General features: G+C 52.9%; 2 protein-coding genes across 5 annotated transcripts; both read left to right on the plus strand.

Annotated features, from left to right (window-relative positions):
• The first annotated feature begins 747 nt into the window (after positions 1-747).
• On the plus strand, positions 748-10210 carry LOC102698751 (ornithine decarboxylase). 3 transcript variants are annotated; one of them, XM_069195564.1, is made up of 10 exons: positions 748-833; positions 1213-1310; positions 1460-1633; positions 2259-2431; positions 5990-6124; positions 6614-6779; positions 6953-7115; positions 7452-7579; positions 7934-8145; positions 9918-10210. In XM_069195564.1, exons 2-10 carry the CDS (start codon positions 1215-1217, stop codon positions 9955-9957), a joined length of 1287 nt encoding a protein of 428 aa, XP_069051665.1. In that variant the 5' UTR covers positions 748-833; positions 1213-1214; the 3' UTR covers positions 9958-10210. The 3 variants fall into 3 exon arrangements, with proteins under 3 accessions (XP_069051665.1, XP_069051667.1, XP_069051666.1); XM_069195566.1 differs by having other exon boundaries at positions 7455-7579; XM_069195565.1 differs by lacking the exon at positions 748-833 and adding an exon at positions 834-917.
• Positions 10211-15215: 5005 nt separating this feature from the next.
• Positions 15216-22308, plus strand: LOC138241840 (antizyme inhibitor 2-like). 2 transcript variants are annotated; one of them, XM_069195761.1, is made up of 11 exons: positions 15216-15291; positions 16083-16173; positions 16448-16545; positions 16695-16868; positions 17371-17543; positions 18543-18677; positions 19074-19239; positions 19328-19490; positions 20595-20695; positions 21190-21401; positions 21748-22308. In XM_069195761.1, exons 3-11 carry the CDS (start codon positions 16450-16452, stop codon positions 21803-21805), a joined length of 1278 nt encoding a protein of 425 aa, XP_069051862.1. In that variant the 5' UTR covers positions 15216-15291; positions 16083-16173; positions 16448-16449; the 3' UTR covers positions 21806-22308. The 2 variants fall into 2 exon arrangements, with proteins under 2 accessions (XP_069051862.1, XP_069051863.1); XM_069195762.1 differs by having other exon boundaries at positions 21193-21401.
• Positions 22309-23922: the final 1614 nt, after the last annotated feature.

The raw sequence follows: 23922 nt of genomic DNA on the forward strand, positions 1-23922 counted from the left end.
GTCCCAGTGCAGTAGAACAGTCCTGTTACAATAGGAGCTACAGTCCCAGTGCAGTAGAACAGTCTGTTACAATAGGAGCTACAGTCCCAGTACAGTGGAAAAGTCTTCCAGAACCAGAATTGGACCCCCTGCACAGACAAACTGACCCTGCAGGACCAGGACTGCACCTCACAGACTAATTGACCCTCCAGTCCTAGACAGTCTTAGATAAAACAACAGACCTGAAACAAGTAAAGGTCCACAGACAGCTGTATAAAAGCCTCTGAAAGATTAAATCCCTCAACGTTTTAACTTGCTAGGTCACTGAGCACAGTTGGTCACTCTGGGTACATGCAGGTGTCGGCATATCTGACCACTGTAGGTGACACAGCAGCCACTGTGACTGGACAGCAGCTGGACAGTGTCCTGACCTCCTGACCCTCAGGGAGAAACTACTGTCACGTGAAGATGTCTCTCAAATTAATATCCTGATGAATCTGTAACTTCTTGCAAAAAGAAACAAATGACCAGCAGGGTTCTGTATCTACACAAACACCTCTAGACAAGCCCTCAGGTTATTAGTCCTCTGTGTACAGGGCTGGGGATAAGAAATCACTACATAAGGACCTCCAACACCTTAACCACCAACCAAACACAATAAGGTTTTCTCCATTCTCTATATTTGAATATTAAATTTAGACACACAAACTCTCTGAGCTGGAGAGATAGCCCCTCCCAGTTAATTACTCTTGCACACTCTCCAAGGCTCAGGCACAGGATAAGCAGCCCACAGTCCCACCCTGACACAGGCAGTGAGGGAAACTCCTTCGGTCGCTGAGGACAGCAAAGCGCAGGTGAAAGAGATTCACCCACAACACAGCTGAGATCAACACGAAAACACCTGAGTGTTCCTGGAGCTCCTATCTGTCTCTTTATCGGTTTGTGTGCCTGACTGTCTCCGTCTCCCTGTCTCTCTGTTTGTGCATCTGTCTCTGTCCTTCTCACGGTCTGTCTTACTGTCACCCTCTGTCTCTTTGTCTGTGTATCTGTCTCTGTCTCTGTCTGCGTCTCACTGTCTGTCTCTCTATCTGAATATCTGTTGGTTTCACTGTCTGTCTCTCTGTCTGTATTTGATTCAGAGAGCTGTGTCAAGGTGTTATATAAAAGTCCTGAAGCTGATGACAACTGGAGCCTCTGTCCTTCCTCACCCTTGTATCCCTCTTCCTCTCTCAGAGATGGACGTGGAGGGCAGATTCCAGCTGGCCGTGCTGCAGGAGGGGCAGAGCTCCCAGGACTGGCTGGAGAGGGAGACAGAGGAGAGGTCCCGCGTGGTGAGAGGCTCCTGACAGGACCGCCTGAGTCGTTTGGTTCTGTCTGATTGCTGTGCTGCTAGCGTGTCGACTGTGTCCGTCTGTGTGTCGGGGTGCTGGGTGATGCTGCTCCCCGTGTGCGATCAGAGGCTCCCTGTCTCTCTGCCCAGGGGCGGCAGGACGCCTTCCTGGTGGCAGACCTGGGCGAGGTGGTGCTCCAACACCAGCGCTGGCACGCTGCCCTGCCCCGCGTGCGCCCCTTCTACGCCGTCAAGTGCAACAGCAGCCCGGGAGTGCTGTGGACACTGGCACAGCTGGGGGCCGGCTTTGACTGCGCCAGCCAGGTAACTGGGGACACTGGGAGGACTGGGGAGACTTGAGAGACTGAGGGGATTGGGGAGACTTGAGGGACTGAGGAGACTGGGGGATTGGGGTGTGAGGGATCTGGGGGGACTGGGGGGTCTGGGAGGACTAGGGGACAGTACTGGGGATCTGGGGGTCTGGGAATTGGGAGAAACTGGAGGACTGGGTTACAGGTATGCTAAGCTACTGAGTTACTGGCAGGAGTGGCAGGACTGTCCTGTTTGACAGGATTTGAAACTCCAGATCATTCTAGCTGCAGGCTTATTTAGAACAACACAGCAGCTGTTTTTTCAATGACCTGATTTGGGTTAATTTGGCTGCACAGCCAGGAGTGGGAGAGATAATTAAACTAGATTTGCTTCAGGTTCTGTGTTTACACACAAACTGCACCTGAAGCAGTTCTAGTTTTAAATGAATGACAAGCACTGTCACAGTCAAGCTGTGAGACTGAGGATCTGTACACAGGACCCAGGCGGGCGTCTGTGAGGCCCTGTCTGTCCTGACGCCAGTGCAGCTCTGCTCTCATGTGGGGGCCGCCCTCCCCCAGCCCGCAGGCCAGCTGTGTGTGTGGCTGCGCTCAGCTCCGCTGTCCTGCGTGTGTCTCAGGGGGAGATGCAGCTGGTTATGGCCCTGGGGGTGCCGGCCCACAGGATTGTGTTCGCCCAGCCCTGCAAGCAGCTCTCACACCTGCAGTTCGCCGCAAAGCACGATGTCCAGCTGGCCACCTTCGACAGCCAGGAGGAGCTGAGACAGGCCGCCCTGCACCACCCCCGCGCACAGTGAGTACAGGGGACAGGCCTCCTGAGCACAGTGAGTACAGGGGACAGGCCTCCTGAGCACAGTGAGTACAGGGGACAGGCCTCCTGAGCACAGTGAGTACAGGGGACGGGCCTCCTGAGCACAGTGAGTACAGGGGACAGGCCTCCTGAGCACAGTGAGTACAGGGGACGGGCCTCCTGAGCACAGTGAGTACAGGGGACAGGCCTCCTGAGCACAGTGAGTACAGGGGAGGGGCCTCCTGAGCACAGTGAGTACAGGGGACAGGCCTCCTGAGCACAGTGAGTACAGGGGAGGGGCCTCCTGAGCACAGTGAGTACAGGGGACAGGCCTCCTGAGCACAGTGAGTACAGGGGACGGGCCTCCTGAGCACAGTGAGTACAGGGGAGGGGCCTCCTGAGCACAGTGAGTACAGGGGACAGGCGTCCTGAGCACAGTGAGTACAGGGGAGGGGCCTCCTGAGCACAGTGAGTACAGGGGACGGGCCTCCTGAGCACAGTGAGTACAGGGGACGGGCCTCCTGAGCACAGTGAGTACAGGGGAGGGGCCTCCTGAGCACAGTGAGTACAGGGGACAGGCCTCCTGAGCACAGTGAGTACAGGGGACGGGCCTCCTGAGCACAGTGAGTACAGGGGAGGGGCCTCCGGAGCACAGTGAGTACAGGGGACGGGCCTCCTGAGCACAGTGAGTACAGGGGACGGGCCTCCTGAGCACAGTGAGTACAGGGGAGGAGCCTCCTGAGCACAGTGAGTACAGGGGACAGGCCTCCTGAGCACAGTGAGTACAGGGGACAGGCCTACTGAGCACAGTGAGTACAGGAGACGGGTCTCCTGAGCACAGTGAGTACAGGGGACGGGCCTCCTGAGCACAGTGAGTACAGGAGACGGGCCTCCTGAGCACAGTGAGTACAGGGGACGGGCCTCCTGAGCACAGTGAGTACAGGGGACGGGCCTCCTGAGCACAGTGAGTACAGGGGACGGGCCTCCTGAGCACAGTGAGTACAGGGGACGGGCCTCCTGAGCACAGTGAGTACAGGGGAGGGGCCTCCTGAGCACAGTGAGTACAGGGGACGGGCCTCCTGAGCACAGTGAGTACAGGGGAGGGGCCTCCTGAGCACAGTGAGTACAGGGGACGGGCCTCCTGGGCACAGTGAGTACAGGGGACGGGACTCCTGAGCACAGTGAGTACAGGGGACGGGCCTCCTGAGCACAGTGAGTACAGGGGAGGGGCCTCCTGAGCACAGTGAGTACAGGGGACGGGCCTCCTGAGCACAGTGAGTACAGGGGACGGGCCTCCTGAGCACAGTGAGTACAGGGGACGGGCCTCCTGAGCACAGTGAGTACAGGGGAGGAGCCTCCTGAGCACAGTGAGTACAGGGGACGGGCCTCCTGAGCACAGTGAGTACAGGGGACAGGCCTACTGAGCACAGTGAGTACAGGAGACGGGTCTCCTGAGCACAGTGAGTACAGGAGACGGGCCTCCTGAGCACAGTGAGTACAGGGGACAGGCCTCCTGAGCACAGTGAGTACAGGGGAGGAGCCTCCTGAGCACAGTGAGTACAGGGGACGGGCCTCCTGAGCACAGTGAGTACAGGGGACAGGCCTCCTGAGCACAGTGAGTACAGGAGACGGGCCTCCTGAGCACAGTGAGTACAGGGGACGGGCCTCCTGAGCACAGTGAGTACAGGGGACGGGCCTCCTGAGCACAGTGAGTACAGGGGAGGGGCCTCCTGAGCACAGTGAGTACAGGGGACGGGCCTCCTGAGCACAGTGAGTACAGGGGACGGGCCTCCTGAGCACAGTGAGTACAGGGGACGGGCCTCCTGAGCACAGTGAGTACAGGGGACGGGCCTCCTGAGCACAGTGAGTACAGGGGACGGGCCTCCTGGGCACAGTGAGTACAGGGGAGGGGCCTCCTGAGCACAGTGAGTACAGGGGACGGGCCTCCTGGGCACAGTGAGTACAGGGGAGGGGCCTCCTGAGCACAGTGAGTACAGGGGACGGGCCTCCTGAGCACAGTGAGTACAGGGGAGGGGCCTCCTGAGCACAGTGAGTACAGGGGAGGGGCCTCCTGAGCACAGTGAGTACAGGGGAGGGGCCTCCTGAGCACAGTGAGTACAGGGGACGGGCCTCCTGAGCACAGTGAGTACAGGGGAGGGGCCTCCTGAGCACAGTGAGTACAGGGGACGGGCCTCCTGAGCACAGTGAGTACAGGGGACGGGCCTCCTGAGCACAGTGAGTACAGGGGACGGGCCTCCTGAGCACAGTGAGTACAGGGGACGGGCCTACTGAGCACAGTGAGTACAGGAGACAGGTCTCCTGAGCACAGTGAGTACAGGGGACGGGCCTCCTGAGCACAGTGAGTACAGGAGACAGGCCTCCTGAGCACAGTGAGTACAGGGGACAGGCCTCCTGAGCACAGCACAGTGAGTACAGGGGACGGGCCTCCTGAGCACAGTGAGTACAGGGGACAGGCCTACTGAGCACAGTGAGTACAGGGGACGGGCCTCCTGAGCACAGTGAGTACAGGGGACGGGCCTCCTGAGCACAGTGAGTACAGGGGACGGGCCTCCTGAGCACAGTGAGTACAGGGGACGGGCCTCCTGAGCACAGTGAGTACAGGAGACAGGTCTCCTGAGCACAGTGAGTACAGGGGACGGGCCTCCTGAGCACAGTGAGTACAGGAGACGGGCCTCCTGAGCACAGTGAGTACAGGGGACGGGCCTCCTGAGCACAGTGAGTACAGGGGACGGGCCTCCTGAGCACAGTGAGTACAGGGGACGGGCCTACTGAGCACAGTGAGTACAGGAGACAGGTCTCCTGAGCACAGTGAGTACAGGGGACGGGCCTCCTGAGCACAGTGAGTACAGGAGACAGGCCTCCTGAGCACAGTGAGTACAGGGGACAGGCCTCCTGAGCACAGCACAGTGAGTACAGGGGACGGGCCTCCTGAGCACAGTGAGTACAGGGGACAGGCCTACTGAGCACAGTGAGTACAGGGGACGGGCCTCCTGAGCACAGTGAGTACAGGGGACGGGCCTCCTGAGCACAGTGAGTACAGGGGACGGGCCTCCTGAGCACAGTGAGTACAGGGGACGGGCCTACTGAGCACAGTGAGTACAGGGGACGGGCCTCCTGGGCACAGTGAGTACAGGGGAGGGGCCTCCTGAGCACAGTGAGTACAGGGGACAGGCCTCCTGAGCACAGTGAGTACAGGGGACGGGCCTCCTGAGCACAGTGAGTACAGGGGACAGGCCTCCCGAGCACAGTGAGTACAGGGGACGGGCCTCCTGGGCACAGTGAGTACAGGGGACAGGCCTCCTGGGCACAGTGAGTACAAGGGACGGGCCTCCTGAGCACAGTGAGTACAGGGGACAGGCCTCCTGAGCACAGTGAGTACAGGGGAGGGGCCTCCTGAGCACAGTGAGTACAGGGGACGGGCCTCCTGAGCACAGTGAGTACAGGGAAAGAGTCACACCTGTATACAGCCCCTCTCTCACCTGATGTCCCCTGACCTGGGCTCCAGAGTCCTGCCCTGTGTGACCCCTGTCCTCTGTCCAGGCTGCTGTTGCGGATAGCCACTGACGACTCCACATCCATGTACAGACTGAGTGTGAAATATGGGGCACCACTGGGGGAGTGTGGTCACCTGCTGGAGCTGGCCAGAGAGCTGGGAGTGGAGGTCATCGGGGTCAGGTGAGGAGGGTCGAGTTGTTTTTCCTGGAGAAATAATAGATGTTCAACCTGAATTTAAACTCAGTCAGGTTTGTTGTACTCTTCGTCAGTCATTTCAATGTTAATGCCCAGTAACAGAGTCCAGTGTCCAGTGTTAATGCTCAGTTTCCAGAGTTAATTACTAGTGTCAGAGCCCAGTGTCCAGTGTTAATGTTCAGTAACAGAGCCTAGTGTCCAGTTTTAATTACTAGTGTCCAGTGTTCATGCCCAGTACCAGAGCCCAGTGTCCAGTGTTAATGCTCAGTGTCCAGATTTAATTACTAGTGTCAGAGCCCAGTGTCCAGTGTTAATGTTCAGTAACAGAGCCTAGTGTCCAGTTTTAATTACTAGTGTCCAGTGTGCATGCCCAGTACCAGAGCCCAGTGTCCAGTGTCTGTGTCCACTGTCAGTGCCAGAGCCCTGTGACAGTGCCACTACTCTGTGTCTCTGTGTGCTGTGTCTGATCACCAGCTTCCACGTGGGCAGTGGCTGCCAGGACCCACAGGCCTTCAGCCTGGCCATGGCAGACGCCCGCTCCATCTTCACTCTGGGACAGCAGCTGGGACACAGCATGACACTGCTGGACATCGGGGGCGGCTTCCCTGGGACTGACCACACAGGGGTCACTCTGGAGGAGGTAGGGACAGACTGAACACTGCTGCACTGCAGTGGGTCAGTCCTGAGCCACACTGAGATGGTCCTGTACAGCACAGAGACCAGAGACACCGCAGTACAGTCTGATCTGCAGGGCCCATGGGTCTCCAGCAGCCTTCAGGAATCAGTGCTCTGTGTTCCCTCCTTCCTCCTCAGCTTGCTGTGGTGATCAACACAGCCCTGGAGCTCCACTTCCCAGCAGGCAGTGGGGTGGAGGTCATCTCCGAGCCAGGCCGGTACTACGTGACATCGGCCTTCACTCTGGCGGCCAACGTGATTGGGAAGAAGGAGGTCTCCCCAAGCCCAGAGTCCGCTAGGGGTGAGCCTGTCCAGAGGGTTAGATTTCAACTTCCCAGCAGGGAACGAGCAGCTGGAGTCCATGTTAGGGGTCACAATCCAAGCTCAGTTCCGCACCACTGTGGGCTGTGTTCCTCTCCACAGGTGTGTGAGCAGAGGAGCAGAGGAGGTGCTCGTCTCCAGCAAGGCAGGCAGTCCAGTGCATTCTGTCTCAGGACATTGAGGAAGGAAACTAAATTAGAGTTTAAAGTCTTTCCCAAAACATGGCCTAGAGGGCTCTGAGCAGATCTCAGAAAATGTCAGGTATTGCCGGCAGTTCTCCGGCGCTTTCAAACGTGCTTGGTGTCTGTTTGGGCAGCAGGCTCCTGTCCGGTCCTGACCCCAGGGGAGAGGAGGATGATGTACTACCTGAACGATGGGCTCTACGGCTCCCTGAGCTGCCTAGTACACGATCTAGTCCAGCGCGTGGAGCCCCAGCCGTCCGCGGTGAGTGTACAACCAGGGCTGGCAGCTCATCCTCCTTCCGTCCCCAAGAGCCCCTGAGCTCTGTCTCCAGCCAGCGCTGGGGCTGCCTTGAACAGACACAGGACTGGTGAGGATCTGGACCACATGAACAAACTGTCCTTCCTTCAGGCGTGAAGAGACAGAGTTCCTGCGATGCCTGCTTCTGGCTGCTCTAATTGTGCAGAGGGATGTGCTGAACACTAACACACGCACACTCACACACACTAGCACATTTCCACCCACTTACACACCCATTTTAACATACACACAAGTTCACATACTTGCACACTCTCACACTCCTCAGCTCTCCTGAACGCAGTGTGTGTTTTCTGTCAGCCCTGGGCAGGCCGAGCCCTGCACCCCTCCACTGTCTGGGGTCCCACCTGTGACTCTTTGGACCTGCTGGGAGAGGGCTGGGTGCTGCCGGAGCTGGAGCTGGGAGCCTGGCTGCTGTTCAGAGACCGAGGTGCCTACTCGCTCTCCTGCGCCTCGCGGTTCTGTGGCTTCGACCTCCCCAGCATCCTTCACATCATCAGTCCAGCCTGCTGGTGAGTTCGGCACTCCTGCTGGGATACTGGAGCAAGCCTCTTCTCACGTGAGAGAGCTCTTCTGGGGTGGGGTCAGCTGTGTGGAGTGTTGTCAGCCCTGTGAGCTGGGAGCAGGGGTGCTGTTTGCAGTGCAGAGTTATTACAGCCCCACCACCTTATCTGTGTGCAGACAAGAGCTGCAGAGATGGAAGCCAGCATGCGCCCCCCTGTGTCCATTGAAGGACTTGGGCCTTCCTGCCACCTCTGCATGCGCTGTGGGTTTAACTCTGATGATGGGAAGAGCAGCTTTATCCCACAATGACTCAGGACAAAAACACACATTATTCCCACACGAAATAAAGTATTTTTGTATTTCATGTTTTCTCAAAAATTTTGCACAAATGTAGGTTTGGGACACCTGAAGAAGGCCCCACAGCTAAAACGTTGTTTCCTTTCTTCTATTTTCATCATGGAATAAACTTGTTCATATACAATCAATACAACATGTACATACATTTATAATACAAATACATCATTGTATATTTACATAAGACATACAACACATAGAATGTTATAATAATAATAGCTTACACTTATATAGCACTTTTCTGGACACCCCACCCAAAGCTCTTTAAAGGTAATGGGGAACCCCTCCACCACCAGTCTGCAGCCCCACCTGGATGATGCGACGGCAGCCATAATGCGCCAGTCTGCCCCCCACACACCAGCTCTCAGTGGGGAGGAGAGCAGAGACATGAAGCCAGTTCAGAGAGGGGGATTATTAGGAGGCCATGATTGGTGAGGGCCAGGGGGTAATTTGGCCAGGCCTCCTGAGCACAGTGAGCACAGGGGACGGAGTGGGGAAACACTGGGGAAACGGGGCTGAAGACAAGGGGGCGTGTCCAAGGTGCGCTGGTGCACGGGGGAGGTGTGGCCGAGGCGAACAATCCGAGAGTAATCCTAAGAGTATCCAAAAACACACGAGAAAGTCCAAAACCAGGAGATCCATCAAAACACGAAGTTAAAAACCACGAAGGCCGGGTCGGAACCGGCGGACGGGGAACGGGGAACGGGGAACGGGAACAGAGATTAAAACCTTAACGGTACCAGGCGCTTCCAGGTCCCGGACTCGCACGATATGGAAATCAGGTGCAGAGCCCGGATGAGCGTCAGCGCCTGGCTTTTAAGGTGGGCTGGGAATAGGAAACAGGTGCAGAGAATGAAGTCTGAAGTGAAAGGGCTGGAGCACCCTTAAGGAGGGGGGACTATAATCGTGACAGGGGAGGGGTCTCCTGAGCACAGTGAGCACAGGGGACAGGCCTCTTCAGCACAGTGAGTACAGGAGACAGGCGTCCTCAGCACAGTGAGTCCAGGGGACAGGCGCCATCCTTCGGATGAAACGTAAAACCGAGGTCCTGACTTTCTGTGGTCATTAAAAATCCCAGGTGTTTCTCAAAAAGAGTAGGGGTGTAACCCCGGAGTCTTGGCCAAATTTCCCATTGGCCCTTATCAATGGTGGCCTCCTAATAATCCCCATATCTGAACTGGCTTCATGTCTCTGGAGCTCGGAGACTGGCTGCTGTTCTTCGACCACGGGGCCTACTCCATATCCATGGCCTCACACTTCAACGGGTTCGCCCCTCCCCCTGTTCTCTACACGGTGCCCAGACTACTGTGGTGAGTCCCCTCACACCAGCAGAACAAGCCGGGCAGGATCATTGGAATGTGTCCAGAGGGGGTCTTCTGCCCAGAGGGGTCCTGCTCGTGTTCTAATGCCGTTCTTTTATTTCCAGGGAATACCTGCAGAAAGCTGGGGAAGAGCGTAACCCATGAGCCCGCAGTCCTGGAGCTTGTACCCGGCTGAGATCGACTGTGGACATCGTGCACAGTGCTCTCCTGCACACAGACACTGCAGCTTCAGTCTAGCCTGCACTGCAAGTCAGTCAAGATGTTCAAATCTTCAAATGGAGCTCTTGATTCTGTTCAGTTTGCTGTGTTAGTCTGTGTGTTCTTTCACAGTAAAGTGCCCTGAGTTCATGTCTCATGACGGGTGCTGCACAAGATTAAAATTCTTACTGACGTAAAATTCTTGGTGCTGCCTTGGTGATCACTTTGTGTTCAGCTGGGAGAGAGGCTTGGTTCATGGATGCTGGGAGGGGGAGCAGAGAAGCAGAGGAGGTCGCAGACCCAGGAAAGACAGAGAGTGGAACCAGACAGGCAGGGAGAGGTGACAGGAGGTACCGGTCGATCCCTCATGACCACATGGACAGAGAGACAGAGGCAGGGATCGAGATGCACTTTCTGCTGCACCGTGAGAAATACTTTGAGATTGGTCAAACATTCTTCCCCAAAATAACACACATCATTCCAGAATTCCCACACTTGCCACAATCACCTCCCAATCCTACTGGAGGTGGAACTCCAAAAGGGCTTTAGTCCAGTGTGTGATCTCCTGTCCCAGCCTGAGGAACAGACAGTGAGCCTGTCTCTCAATAATAATACAGTGTGTGATCTCCTGTCCCAGCCTGAGGAACAGTGAGCCTGTCTCTCAATAATAATAATACAGTGTGTGATCTCCTGTCCCAGCCTGAGGAACAGACAGTGATCCTGTCTCTTAATTATAATAATACAGTGTGTGATCTCCTGTCCCAGCCTGAGGAACAGATAGTGAGCCTGTCTCTCAATAATAATAATACAGCATGTGATCATCTGTCCCAGCCTGAGGAGCAGAGAGTGGGCCTGTCTCTCAATAAAAATAATACAGTGCGTGATCTCCTGTCCCAGCTTGAGGAACACAGTGAGCCTGTCTCTCAATATTAATAATACAGTGTGTGATCTCCTGTCCCAGCCTGAGGAACAGACAGTGAGCCTTTCTCTCAATAAAACTAATGCAGTGTGTGATCTCCTGTCCAAGTCTGAGGAACAGACAGTGGGCCTCTCTCAATAATAATAATACAGCATGTGATCATCTATCCCAGCCTGAGGAGCAGAGAGTGAGTCTGTCTCTCAATAATAATAATACAGTGTGTGATCTCCTGTCCCAGTCTGAGGAACAGACAGTGGGCCTCTCTCAATAATAATAATACAGCATGTGATCATCTATCCCAGCCTGAGGAGCAGAGAGTGAGTCTGTCTCTCAATAAAAATAATACAGTGTGTGATCTCCTGTCCCAGCCTGAGGAACAGACAGTGAGCCTGTCTCTTAATTATAATAATACAGTGTGTGATCTCCTGTCCCAGCCTGAGGAACAGATACTGAGCCTGTCTCTCAATAATAATAATACAGCATGTGATCATCTGTCCCAGCCTGAGGAGCAGAGAGTGAGCCTGTCTCTCAATAAAAATAATACAGTGTGTGATCTCCTGTCCCAGCTTGAGGAACACAGTGAGCCTGTCTCTCAATATTAATAATACAGTGTGTGATCTCCTGTCCCAGCCTGAGGAACAGACAGTGAGCCTTTCTCTCAATAAAACTAATACAGTGTGTGATCTCCTGTCCAAGTCTGAGGAACAGACAGTGAGCTTGTCTCTCAATAATAATAATATAGTGTGTGATCTCCTGTCCCAGCTTGAGGAACACAGTGAGCCTGTCTCTCAATATTAATAATACAGTGTGTGATCTCCTGTCCCAGCCTGAGGAACAGACAGTGAGCCTTTCTCTCAATAAAACTAATACAGTGTGTGATCTCCTGTCCAAGTCTGAGGAACAGACAGTGAGCTTGTCTCTCAATAATAATAATACAGTGTGTGATCTCCTGTCCCAGCCTGAGGAACAGACAGTGAGTCTGTCTCTTAATAATAATAATACAGTGTGTGATCTCCTGTCCCAGTCTGAGGAACAGACAGTGGGCCTGTCTCTCAATAATAATAATACAGCATGTGATCATCTGTCCCAGCCTGAGGAGCAGAGAGTGAGTCTGTCTCTCAATAAAAATAATACAGTGTGTGATCTCCTTTCCCAGCCTGAGGAACAGACAGTGAGCCTGTCTCTTAATTATAATAATACAGTGTGTGATCTCCTGTCCCAGCCTGAGGAACAGATAGTGAGCCTGTCTCTCAATAATAATAATACAGCATGTGATCATCTGTCCCAGCCTGAGGAGCAGAGAGTGAGCCTGTCTCTCAATAAAAATAATACAGTGTGTGATCTCCTGTCCCAGCCTGAGGAACAGACAGTGAGCCTTTCTCTCAATAAAACTAATACAGTGTGTGATCTCCTGTCCAAGTCTGAGGAACAGACAGTGAGCTTGTCTCTCAATAATAATAATACAGTGTGTGATCTCCTGTCCCAGCTTGAGGAACACAGTGAGCCTGTCTCTCAATATTAATAATACAGTGTGTGATCTCCTGTCCCAGCCTGAGGAACAGACAGTGAGCCTTTCTCTCAATAAAACTAATACAGTGTGTGATCTCCTGTCCCAGCCTGAGGAACAGACAGTGAGCCTTTCTCTCAATAAAACTAATACAGTGTGTGATCTCCTGTCCCAGCCTGAGGAACAGACAGTGAGTCTGTCTCTTAATAATAATAATACAGTGTGTGATCTCCTGTCCCAGTCTGAGGAACAGACAGTGGGCCTGTCTCTCAATAATAATAATACAGCATGTGATCATCTGTCCCAGCCTGAGGAGCAGAGAGTGAGTCTGTCTCTCAATAAAAATAATACAGTGTGTGATCTCCTGTCCCAGCCTGAGGAACAGACAGTGAGCCTGTCTCTTAATTATAATAATACAGTGTGTGATCTCCTGTCCCAGCCTGAGGAACAGATAGTGAGCCTGTCTCTCAATAATAATAATACAGCATGTGATCATCTGTCCCAGCCTGAGGAGCAGAGAGTGAGCCTGTCTCTCAATAAAAATAATACAGTGTGTGATCTCCTGTCCCAGCTTGAGGAACACAGTGAGCCTGTCTCTCAATATTAATAATACAGTGTGTGATCTCCTGTCCCAGCCTGAGGAACAGACAGTGAGCCTTTCTCTCAATAAAACTAATACAGTGTGTGATCTCCTGTCCAAGTCTGAGGAACAGACAGTGAGCCTGTCTCTCAATAATAATAATACAGTGTGTGATCTCCTGTCCCAGCCTGAGGAACAGACAGTGAGCCTGTCTCTCAATAATAATAATACAGTGTGTGATCTCCTGTCCCAGTCTGAGGAACAGACAGTGGGCCTCTCTCAATAATAATAATACAGCATGTGATCATCTATCCCAGCCTGAGGAGCAGAGAGTGAGTCTGTCTCTCAGTAAAAATAATACAGTGTGTGATCTCCTGTCCCAGCCTGAGGAACAGACAGTGAGCCTGTCTCTCAATAATAATAATAATAATACATAGTGTGATCTCCTGTCCCAGCCTGAGGAACAGACAGTGAGCCTGTCTCTCAATAATAATACAGTGTGTGACCTCCTGTCCCAGTTTGAGGAACAGACAGTGAGTCTGTCTCTCAATAATAATAATACAGTGTGTGATCTCCTGTCCCAGCCTGAGGAACAGACAGTGAGCCTGTCTCTCAATAATAATAATAATAATACATAGTGTGATCTCCTGTCCCAGCCTGAGGAACAGACAGTGAGCCTGTCTCTCAATAATAATACAGTGTGTGACCTCCTGTCCCAGTTTGAGGAACAGACAGTGAGCCTGTCTCTCAATAATAATAATAATAATAATAATAATAATAATAATAATAATAATAATAATAATACTACTACTACTACTACTAATAATAATAATAATACATTGTGTGATCTCCTGTCCCAGCCTGAGGAACAGTGTGTCTGTCTCTCAATAATGTTTTATGTGTTGTATGTAAATGTCCAGTGTTTTTGCTGTGTGTTAATTGTATACGCTTTGGCAGCAGTGTCATTATTCGGCTGTGCCAAGCTCTTTGAATCTGAAATTTGAATCTGCAAGAGGAGGAGGGTGATGGGACAGGGAGAGGGAGAGAGAGGAGGAGGAGGGTGACGGGGCAGGGAGAGGGAGAGAGAGAGGAGAAGGAGGTTGATGGGGCAGGGAGAGAGAGGAGGAGTAGGGTGACGGGAGAGAGAGGAAGAGGAGGGTGACGTGAGAGGGAGAGAGAGAGAGGAGGAGTGTGACAGAAGAGGGAGAGAGAGGAGGAGGAGGGTGACGGGGAGCGCTAGACGAAGAGCACCAGGTCTTTACAGGTGGAGTGGGAGAAGGCGGCGAGGATGCTGGCGTAGACGACGTCGGGGGACTGCGAGGCGTCCACGGCGGTGTGGATCTGCCGCGCGCGGTAGTACTGCACCAGCGGGGCGGTCTGGGAGTGGTAGGCCAAGAGGCGCGAGCGCAGCGTCTGCTCGTTACAATAGGGGCTACAGTCCCAGTGCAGTAGAACAGTCTGTTACAATAGGAGCTACAGTCCCAGTGCAGTAGACCAGTCCTGTTACAATAGGGGCTACAGTCCCAGTGCAGTTGAAAAGTCTTCCAGAACCAGGATTGGACCCCCTGCACAGACAAACTGACCCTGCAGGACCAGGACTGCACCTCACAGACTAATTGACCCTCCAGTCCTAGACAGTCTTAGATAAAACAACAGACCTGAAACAAGTAAAGGTCCACAGACAGCTGTATAAAAGCCTCTGAAAGATTAAATCCCTCAATGTTTTAACTTGCTAGGTCACTGAGCACAGTTGGTCACTCTGGGTACATGCAGGTGTCGGCATAGCTGACCACTGTAGGTCACACAGCAGCCACTGTGACTGGACAGCAGCCGGACAGTGTCCTGACCTCCTGACCCTCAGGCAGAAACTACTGTCACGTAAAGATGTCTCTCAAATTAATATCCTGATGAATCTGTAACTTTTTGCAAAAAGAAACAAATGACCAGCAGGGTTCTGTATCTACACAAACACCTCTAGACAAGCCCTCAGGTTATTGGTCCTCTGTGTACAGGGCTGGGGATAAGAAATTACTACATAAGGACCTCCAACACCTTAACCACCAACCAAACACATGAAGGTTTCCTCCATTCTCTCTATTTGAATATTAAATTGAGACACACAAACTCTCCGAGCTGGAGAGATATCACCTCCCAGTTAATTACTCTTGCATACTCCCCAAGGCTCCAGGGACAGTATAAGTAGCCCACAGTCCCACCCTGACACAGGCAGTGAGGGAAACTCCTTCGGTCACTGAGGACAGCAGAGCGCAGCAGGTGAGATACTTTCACCCACAACACAGCTGAGCTTCAACACGAAAACACCAGAGTGTTCCTGGAGCTCCTGTCTGTGTCTTTATCGGTTTGTGTGCCTGACTGTCTCTGTGTCTCTATGTCCACCTGTGTATCTGTCTGTCTCTCTGTCAGTCTGTGTATCTTTCTATCTCTGTCAGGTTCAAAATGATACAAATGAATTTGTCATTTAAAACATTGGTATCTGTGTCACTCTGTGTGAGTCAGTGTGTGTTTGTCTCAGTGTCTGTCTCCTTCTCAGTGTGTCTCTTTTTTGAGTCATTTTGTGTGTCTGTGTTTCTCTGTATGATTGTCAGTGTGTGAGTCTGTTTCATTGTGTGAGTTTGTGTTTCTTTCTCTGTGTGAGTGTCAGTATGTGTGTTTCTTTGTGTGAATGTCAGTGTGTATGTGTCTCTGTGTGTGTGTGTGAATGTCTCTTTGCGTGAGTGTCGGTTTGTGTTTGTCTCAGTGTGTGAATTTCTCTGTGTTTGTGTCTATTTCTGTCATTGTGTGTGTGTTTCTCTGTGTGCTCGTGTGTGTTTATCTTTGTGTGGTTGTGCCTCTGTGAGTGCATGTGCTTAAGAACAGACTCTGTGTTTTGTCCCTTGACTGAGTGACTCTGGTTGTTGTTATTTATGATGTTTGTAAGGTACCGTCTACATTGCGTGGTGTTATGCGTCGTACTGTGTCTGCTGTACTGTGAGTCTTGAGAGATCGGTACAAACAAGAATTCCAATGTACATGCACATATAACAATAAACTCCTCTTCTCTACAGTACTGTCTGATCTCCTTGCTCAAGGTGTTCGTCCACTGTTCTGACTCTGTGATACTGTACACAACTCTGTGTGGGAGGACCTCAAGCTGAGGTGAGGCAGTTTAGAAGAAGACACAATGTTCTTGTTTTCAGGTCTCAGCATGTTAAAGGAAAATCACATTCCCTTTGGGATTTGTGTCAGTACTGGAATTACACAAGACGTGTTTTGTAAATAAAAATCGATCACTCAGTTTAGTCAAACTTAATTGACTTGGCAGGTTGTCAAGGAGTCAAGATTGGGTCAAGGCACTATATAAAAGTCCTGAAGCTGATGACAACTGGAGCCTCTGTCCTTCCTCACCCTTGTATCCCTCTTCCTCTCTCAGAGATGGACGTGGAGGGCAGATTCCAGCTGGCCGTGCTGCAGGAGGGGCAGAGCTCCCAGGACTGGCTGGAGAGGGAGACAGAGGAGAGGTCCCGCGTGGTGAGAGGCTCCTGACAGGACCGCCTGAGTCGTTTGGTTCTGTCTGATTGCTGTGCTGCTAGCGTGTCGACTGTGTCCGTCTGTGTGTCGGGGTGCTGGGTGATGCTGCTCCCCGTGTGCGATCAGAGGCTCCCTGTCTCTCTGCCCAGGGGCGGCAGGACGCCTTCCTGGTGGCAGACCTGGGCGAGGTGGTGCTCCAACACCAGCGCTGGCACGCTGCCCTGCCCCGCGTGCGCCCCTTCTACGCCGTCAAGTGCAACAGCAGCCCGGGAGTGCTGTGGACACTGGCACAGCTGGGGACCGGCTTTGACTGCGCCAGCCAGGTAACTGGGCACTGGGGACACTGGGAGACTGGGGACTGGGAGACTGGGGAACTGGGAGATTGGGGAACTGGGTTACTGGTATGCTAAGCTACTGAGTTTATCTGCAGGAGTGGCAGGACTGTCCTGTTTGACAGGATTTGAAACTCCAGATCATTCTAGCTGCAGGCTTATTTAGAACAGCACAGGAGCACATGACCTGATTTGGGTTAATTTGGCTGCACAGCCAGGAGTGGGAGATAATTAAACTAGATTTGCTTCAGGTTCTGTGTTTACACACAAACTGCACCTGAAGCAGTTCTAGTTTTAAATGAATGACAAGCCCTGTCACAGTCAAGCTGTGAGACTGAGGATCTGTACACAGGACCCAGGCGGGCGTCTGTGAGGCCCTGTCTGTCCTGACGCCAGTGCAGCTCTGCTCTCATGTGGGGGCCGCCCTCCCCCAGCCCGCAGGCCAGCTGTGTGTGTGGCTGCGCTCAGCTCCGCTGTCCTGCGTGTGTCTCAGGGGGAGATGCAGCTGGTTCTGGCCCTGGGGGTGCCGGCCCACAGGATTGTGTTCGCCCAGCCCTGCAAGCAGCTCTCACACCTGCAGTTCGCCGCAAAGCACGATGTCCAGCTGGCCACCTTCGACAGCCAGGAGGAGCTGAGACAGGCCGCCCTGCACCACCCCCGCGCACAGTGAGTACAGGGGACAGGCCTCCTGAGCACAGTGAGTACAGGGGACGGGCCTCCTGAGCACAGTGAGTACAGGGGACAGGCCTCCTGAGCACAGTGAGTACAGGGGACAGGCCTCCTGAGCACAGTGAGTACAGGGGACAGGTCTCCTGAGCACAGTGAGTACAGGGGACAGGCCTCCTGAGCACAGTGAGTACAGGGGAGGGGCCTCCTGAGCACAGTGAGTACAGGGGACGGGCCTCCTGAGCACAGTGAGTACAGGGGACGGGCCTCCTGAGCACAGTGAGTACAGGGGACGGGCCTCCTGAGCACAGTGAGTACAGGGGACGGGCCTCCTGAGCACAGTGAGTACAGGGGACAGGTCTCCTGAGCACAGTGAGTACAGGGGACGGGCCTCCTGAGCACAGTGAGTACAGGAGACAGGTCTCCTGAGCACAGTGAGTACAGGGGACAGGCCTCCTGAGCACAGTGAGTACAGGGGAGGGGCCTCCTGAGCACAGTGAGTACAGGGGACAGGTCTCCTGAGCACAGTGAGTACAGGGGACAGGTCTCCTGAGCACAGTGAGTACAGGGAAAGAGTCACACCTGTATACAGCCCCTCTCTCACCTGATGTTCACTGACCTGGGCTCCAGAGTCCTGCCCTGTGTGACCCCTGTCACGCCCTCTGCAGCCAGAGGGCGCTCCTTCTCTGTCCTGTCCCTAGGTTCCGGTCTGCTGTCCTTCCTGTCCCTCTCTTTCCCTTGGGCTATATATTTCCGGGTCTTGCACTCTGTCCTCGCTCAGCATTGAGGTTCGGATGTCCTGAGACCCGCCTAGCACCAGGGCGCCCCACGTCCGCTCCCTGAGGGCATAGGTTTCTATACGGCATTCCTGAACTCTTTGCACTAATGAGCCCGGGCCTTTTTCCCGTCTCGCCGCTACGCATATGGGTCTTTTTCCGCTCTCCTGCTCCCCACGGTTAGTCCCTTTGGACGTCCGTGACACCCCTGTCCTCTGTCCAGGCTGCTGTTGCGGATAGCCACTGACGACTCCACATCCATGTACAGACTGAGTGTGAAATATGGGGCACCACTGGGGGAGTGTGGTCACCTGCTGGAGCTGGCCAGAGAGCTGGGAGTGGAGGTCATCGGGGTCAGGTGAGGAGGGTCGAGTTGTTTTTCCTGGAGAAATAATAGATGTTCAACCTGAATTTAATCTCAGTCAGGTTTGTTGTACTCTTCGTCAGTCATTTCAATGTTAATGCCCAGTAACAGAGTCCAGTGTTAATGTTCAGTGTCCAGAGTTAATTACTAGTGTCAGAGCCCAGTGTCCAGTGTTAATGCTCAGTGTCCAGAGTTAATTACTAGTGTCAGAGCCCAGTGTCCAGTGTTAATGTTCAGTAACAGAGCCTAGTGTCCAGTTTTAATTACTAGTGTCCAGTGTGCATGCCCAGTACCAGAGCCCAGTGTCCAGTGTCTGTGTCCACTGTCAGTGCCAGAGCCCTGTGACAGTGCCACTATTCTGTGTCTCTGTGTGCTGTGTCTGATCACCAGCTTCCACGTGGGCAGTGGCTGCCAGGACCCACAGGCCTTCAGCCTGGCCATGGCAGACGCCCGCTCCATCTTCACTCTGGGACAGCAGCTGGGACACAGCATGACACTGCTGGACATCGGGGGCGGCTTCCCTGGGACTGACCACACAGGGGTCACTCTGGAGGAGGTAGGGACAGACTCAACACTGCTGCACTGCAGTGGGTCTCCAGCAGCCTTCAGGAATCAGTGCTCTGTGTTCCCTCCTTCCTCCTCAGCTTGCTGTGGTGATCAACACAGCCCTGGAGCTCCACTTCCCAGCAGGCAGTGGGGTGGAGGTCATCTCCGAGCCAGGCCGGTACTACGTGACATCGGCCTTCACTCTGGCGGCCAGCGTGATCGGGAAGAAGGAGGCCGCCCCCTGTCTGGGGGGCACAGAGGGTGGGTGTTCCCAGGGGGCAAGCTCCCTGCATCATCATGGCAGCAGTCAGGACAGGAGCTCAAACTGCAAACCTGTTTCTCCAGGTTAAAGTTGCTCTGAAAGTGTAACAGCTCCAGAGCACAGAGCCCTGAGAGGTGTTTCAGTGATGTTAACTTTAGGGTTACAATCATAATGTAGTGATACTGCAGCATTTTCTTACAAAAGTGTTTCAATTCTGTATGTTTTTATACATGGTATTTAGAATATTTTGTACTGCATTGGCTATTGTGTTATTAAACAGATATTGCTGCAGAGTCAGTCCAGAGAAGAGCAACCACATTCATTTTGGGGTTTCAGGGAGAACTACTTCCTAACATATCCTAATGTCATCTGACTTGCTGAAGAAACTTCTCTTTAGTCTGAAGGGAGTGTCCCATACTAACAGGCTGGAGGAACTGAGTCTCTTTAGTCTGAAGGGAGTGTCCCATACTGACAGGCTGAGGGAACTGAGTCTCTTTAGTCTGAAGGGAGTGTCCCACACTGACAGGCTGAGGGAACTGAGTCTCTTTGGTCTGAAGGGAGTGTCCCACACTGACAGGCTGAGGGAACTGAGTCTCTTTGGTTGCAAACCTTTGAGGAGAACTGATACAAATATGAATAATCCTTTTTAGTCTTCCCGCGTAAGAAGAAATGTAGTTTTCTTCACCCTATCCAATTTCCCAGAAAGCATTGGGCAGAATTATTTGATTACCTCTTGGGAAATGAGGGAAATCTTTTGTAAACTGTGGTCTGAAATACATTTCATGTAGGATAGACTCTCAGTTACACAGTTGGTCTGATTATTTAATTAGCAGCATTAGGTTATACTTATCATTGGTATTTTATGTCACAAGGAAGTTTTGTGCATAACTATAGCTTAAATTAAGGCATTGATTTGTAGAATCAGTCCTAAAAGAAGTTAAGAAAAACCTGTATCTATGTAATGTAGAAAATCTTAAGATTAAAAGTCTGATTGACTACCCAGGCTGGAACAATACCCAGGAGACAGGAGATGCAGAGACTGAGTGTCCTCTGGTGTGAACAGTCTCTGCAGACTCAGCTGAAGCTGAAACTTCTCTCTGCAGGCGAGAGGCATCTTGTCTACCACATCAACGACGGTCTCTTTGGCAGCTTTGGCTTTACCAGGTTGGAGAAGGACAAATACGCCCAGCCCAGCCCGCTATCGGTGAGTCTGGCACCCGGCCCCGTTCACAGGATGTCCCACCGGAGTGATGGGGCTCATGCTGACGGTGCATCAGATGTGGGGTCCTGGGTCAAGCCCAAAGCCAAGCTCTGTACACACAGAGCCTCTTACTGTCTGCACCTCTGTAGAATTACCTGGGCTCAGACACAGAGCCTCTATTACTGTCTGCACCTCTGCAGAATAACCTGGGCTCAGTCACAGAGCCTCTATTACTGTCTGCACCTCTGTAGAATAACCTGGGCTCAGACACAGAGCCCCTATTACTGTCTGCACCTCTGTAGAATAACCTGGGATCAGACACAGAGCCTCTATTACTGTCTGCACCTCTGTAGAATAACCTGGGATCAGACACAGAGCCTCTATTACTGTCTGCACCTCTGTAGAATAACCTGGGCTCAGACACAGGGTGTGAATAATTGTGTCTGCAATGGTCAGGGCTCAGACTGCTGACCCTGTGCTCTGATCTCTCCCTGAAGCAGCAGGATGGCCGGCCCCTGTACCCCTCCACTGTCTGGGGTCCCACCTGCTGTCCCTATGACCTGCTGAGCACCGACTGGCTGCTGCCGGAGCTGGAGCTGGGAGACTGGCTGCTGTTCTTCGACCACGGGGCCTACTCCATATCCATGGCCTCACACTTCAACGGGTTCGCCCCTCCCCCTGTCCTCTACACGGTGCCCAGACTGCTGTGGTGAGTCCCTGCAGCCCCGCACTGGGCACGCACAGGTGCTACAGCGCAGTGGGGAGGACTGCAGAGCCTTCAGGAGCCCTAGCAGTGAACCAAGAGAGAGGAGCTCTGCCCCCATTCAGCCTCCCCTCACTCCCACAGCGAGTGGGGTCGCCCAGCCGGGCTGTGTGCAGAGCTGCCTGCTGCTTCCTGGCCTGAGCCGCCCGCTGTGACTCCCCTGGGGACTCCGGTCACGACAGCCCTGCTACCTGCTCCATCACTGAGGCAGCAGAGCTCTCAGAACCACAGGGACACCAGGAGGTGCTGGACACACTGACGGAGTTTGTCTCCTCTCTCCTTTCCCCTCCAGGAAGTGTCTTCAGAAAAGACTGCTGGCCGCTGAGGAGCTGAGTAGCCCAGAGATCTGATGTCCTCCATGAGGCGACTGTGACACTGTGACCCTGTTCCACACAAACACACAGCAGCTCGTCTCCAGTGTCTTCAACAGGGGCTGAAAGAGACGTTACACACTTGTCATTCATTTGCATTCTTCTGTCTGTCTGAGGGTGGGCTCCCCTAGGTTTGGCAGCTGCAGCAGGACAGCAAGCTGAGCTAGAAGCAGAGGGAGGTGAGGTCCAGCACAGCACAGTCATGGCTCAGGCCTGGTGAGGCTGTGGTCAAGCACAGTGAAGCTGTGTGCTGCAGGCTGGATGCTCAGACTTCCTGTTAAGGGCAGGTGAAGCCATGGGTTAGCAGGGGGTTTTGGGAAACGTGGCTGAGGGGAAAGAGAGAAAGGGGCTTGTTAGCTTACCTAGGAGATTCGTTTGTCCCTACCAGTCAGGCACAAGATCGTTTGTTTTTTCCCTCTGGATTTGAAATGTAATGTTGTTATTGTCCACCCTGGTACTAAATAAAAACTGGTTGTGGCTCTTGTCTGAAGTCGGTGTTGTGGTCTGTTAACACTGTAGACTGTACAGCAGTGCAAGTCATACTATTTTCTGTTTGGGTGTGTTCTCAGTTCTTTGCTAAGTAAGTCTGCATGCACTCCCCACCTTGAATGGGGCATTTGGATTCTCTGTGGCGCCACAAAGGCTACAGAAGCAGTGACCCTCTGTTTCAAGTAAGACTTGCACAGGTTTTACCATTCTGTTGATGTTACTTGAAGAAATCACACGGTTATGCTCAGGACAAACAATCCACTGCATTAACCTCAAGAAACAAGGAATATCTGAAACAAATTCCCATAGATATCATTTGTTTGGTCTTACGTTTGTCAGAAGTCCAGTAGATCTCCGAGAATCCTGTGCATAGCCAAGAACTCTGCAGGAAGCAGAGGCAAACAATCCAAAATCGTAATCCAAAGACAAGATCAGAAAGGAAAAAAGTCTTCCCAGTAGGGAGCAGGGTAGGGTGTGTGAGGGAGCATTAAATACTGAAGGGAGAGGAACGTGGTTGGATAATTCAGGAGTGAGAATCTGTGGAATCTGGTGCCTGTGATGGGTTCAGTTAAGAATGAGATCGTGAAACAGTGGGTTTGGGAATGTAGTAGGGTTTGAGAGTGTGGGACGTGACAACGTTAAAGGGATATTTATGATAAAACTGGTGAAACAGTCAGAATTCTGATTGCAACAAGCACTATTAAGAAGATTTAGAATTTAGAAAACAGATTATTCTGATCAATCCACATGGATTGAAGGTCCCAATGTGGAAACCCTGTCGCCCCCCCGGCAAGCAGCGAGCGCAGGGCAGGGTACACCCTGGACAGGACGCCAGTCCATCACAGGGCAGGGTACACCCTGGACAGGACGCCAGTCCATCGCAGGGCCAGTGCAAGCCGATCACACACGGGGACAGTTTGGAGGCCACGGTAAAGGCTGAGGGGGGGAATTTGGCCCAGACACCGGGATAACTCCCTACTCTTCTCGAGAAATGCCCTGGGATCTTTAATGACCACTGAGAGTCAGGACCTCGGTTTAATGTCTAATCTGGAAGATGGCGCCCACTACGATATTCTTCTGCAATTTCCCTCACAGGATCAATAAAGTGTCTATCTAATACAGTGTCCCCACCAGTAGGACCCACACAGACCACAGGGTGGGCACCCCCGCTGACACCACTTCCAGCAGAAACCATAGCTTCCCGGGAGTCTCCCTTCCAGGTCCTGACCAGGCTCAACCCCGCTGAGCTTCAGGGGTCTGCCAGTTGAGAGCTGCAGGGCGATATTGCTGCTTGCTATTAAGATGAAAATATTAAATTAAAATAAGATATAAGGCAGGAGACAGTTTAACCTGTCTCTCCTGATAGAAGGAGTAACATTTCCTGAAGAGAGATCAGGTCTTGTGTTCGAAAGTGCTTACAACAGGTCTAAGGTTTAGTCCCGTGTGCTCTGTCCTCCCAGCACACGTACAGGAGTGACTGGAGGACCACACAGCCCTCAGAGCCGTCTGTGCCCGCAGAGAGGCGCTGGTGCTGACCCGACTGGACTGGACTGGAGCGGCAGGGCTCTGCTCCCCTCCACTCTCTGAGCCAGTCTAGAGCACACAGT

Source organism: Lepisosteus oculatus, chromosome 11 (assembly GCF_040954835.1).
Source record: "Lepisosteus oculatus isolate fLepOcu1 chromosome 11, fLepOcu1.hap2, whole genome shotgun sequence".
Classification (NCBI taxonomy): domain Eukaryota; kingdom Metazoa; phylum Chordata; class Actinopteri; order Semionotiformes; family Lepisosteidae; genus Lepisosteus; species Lepisosteus oculatus.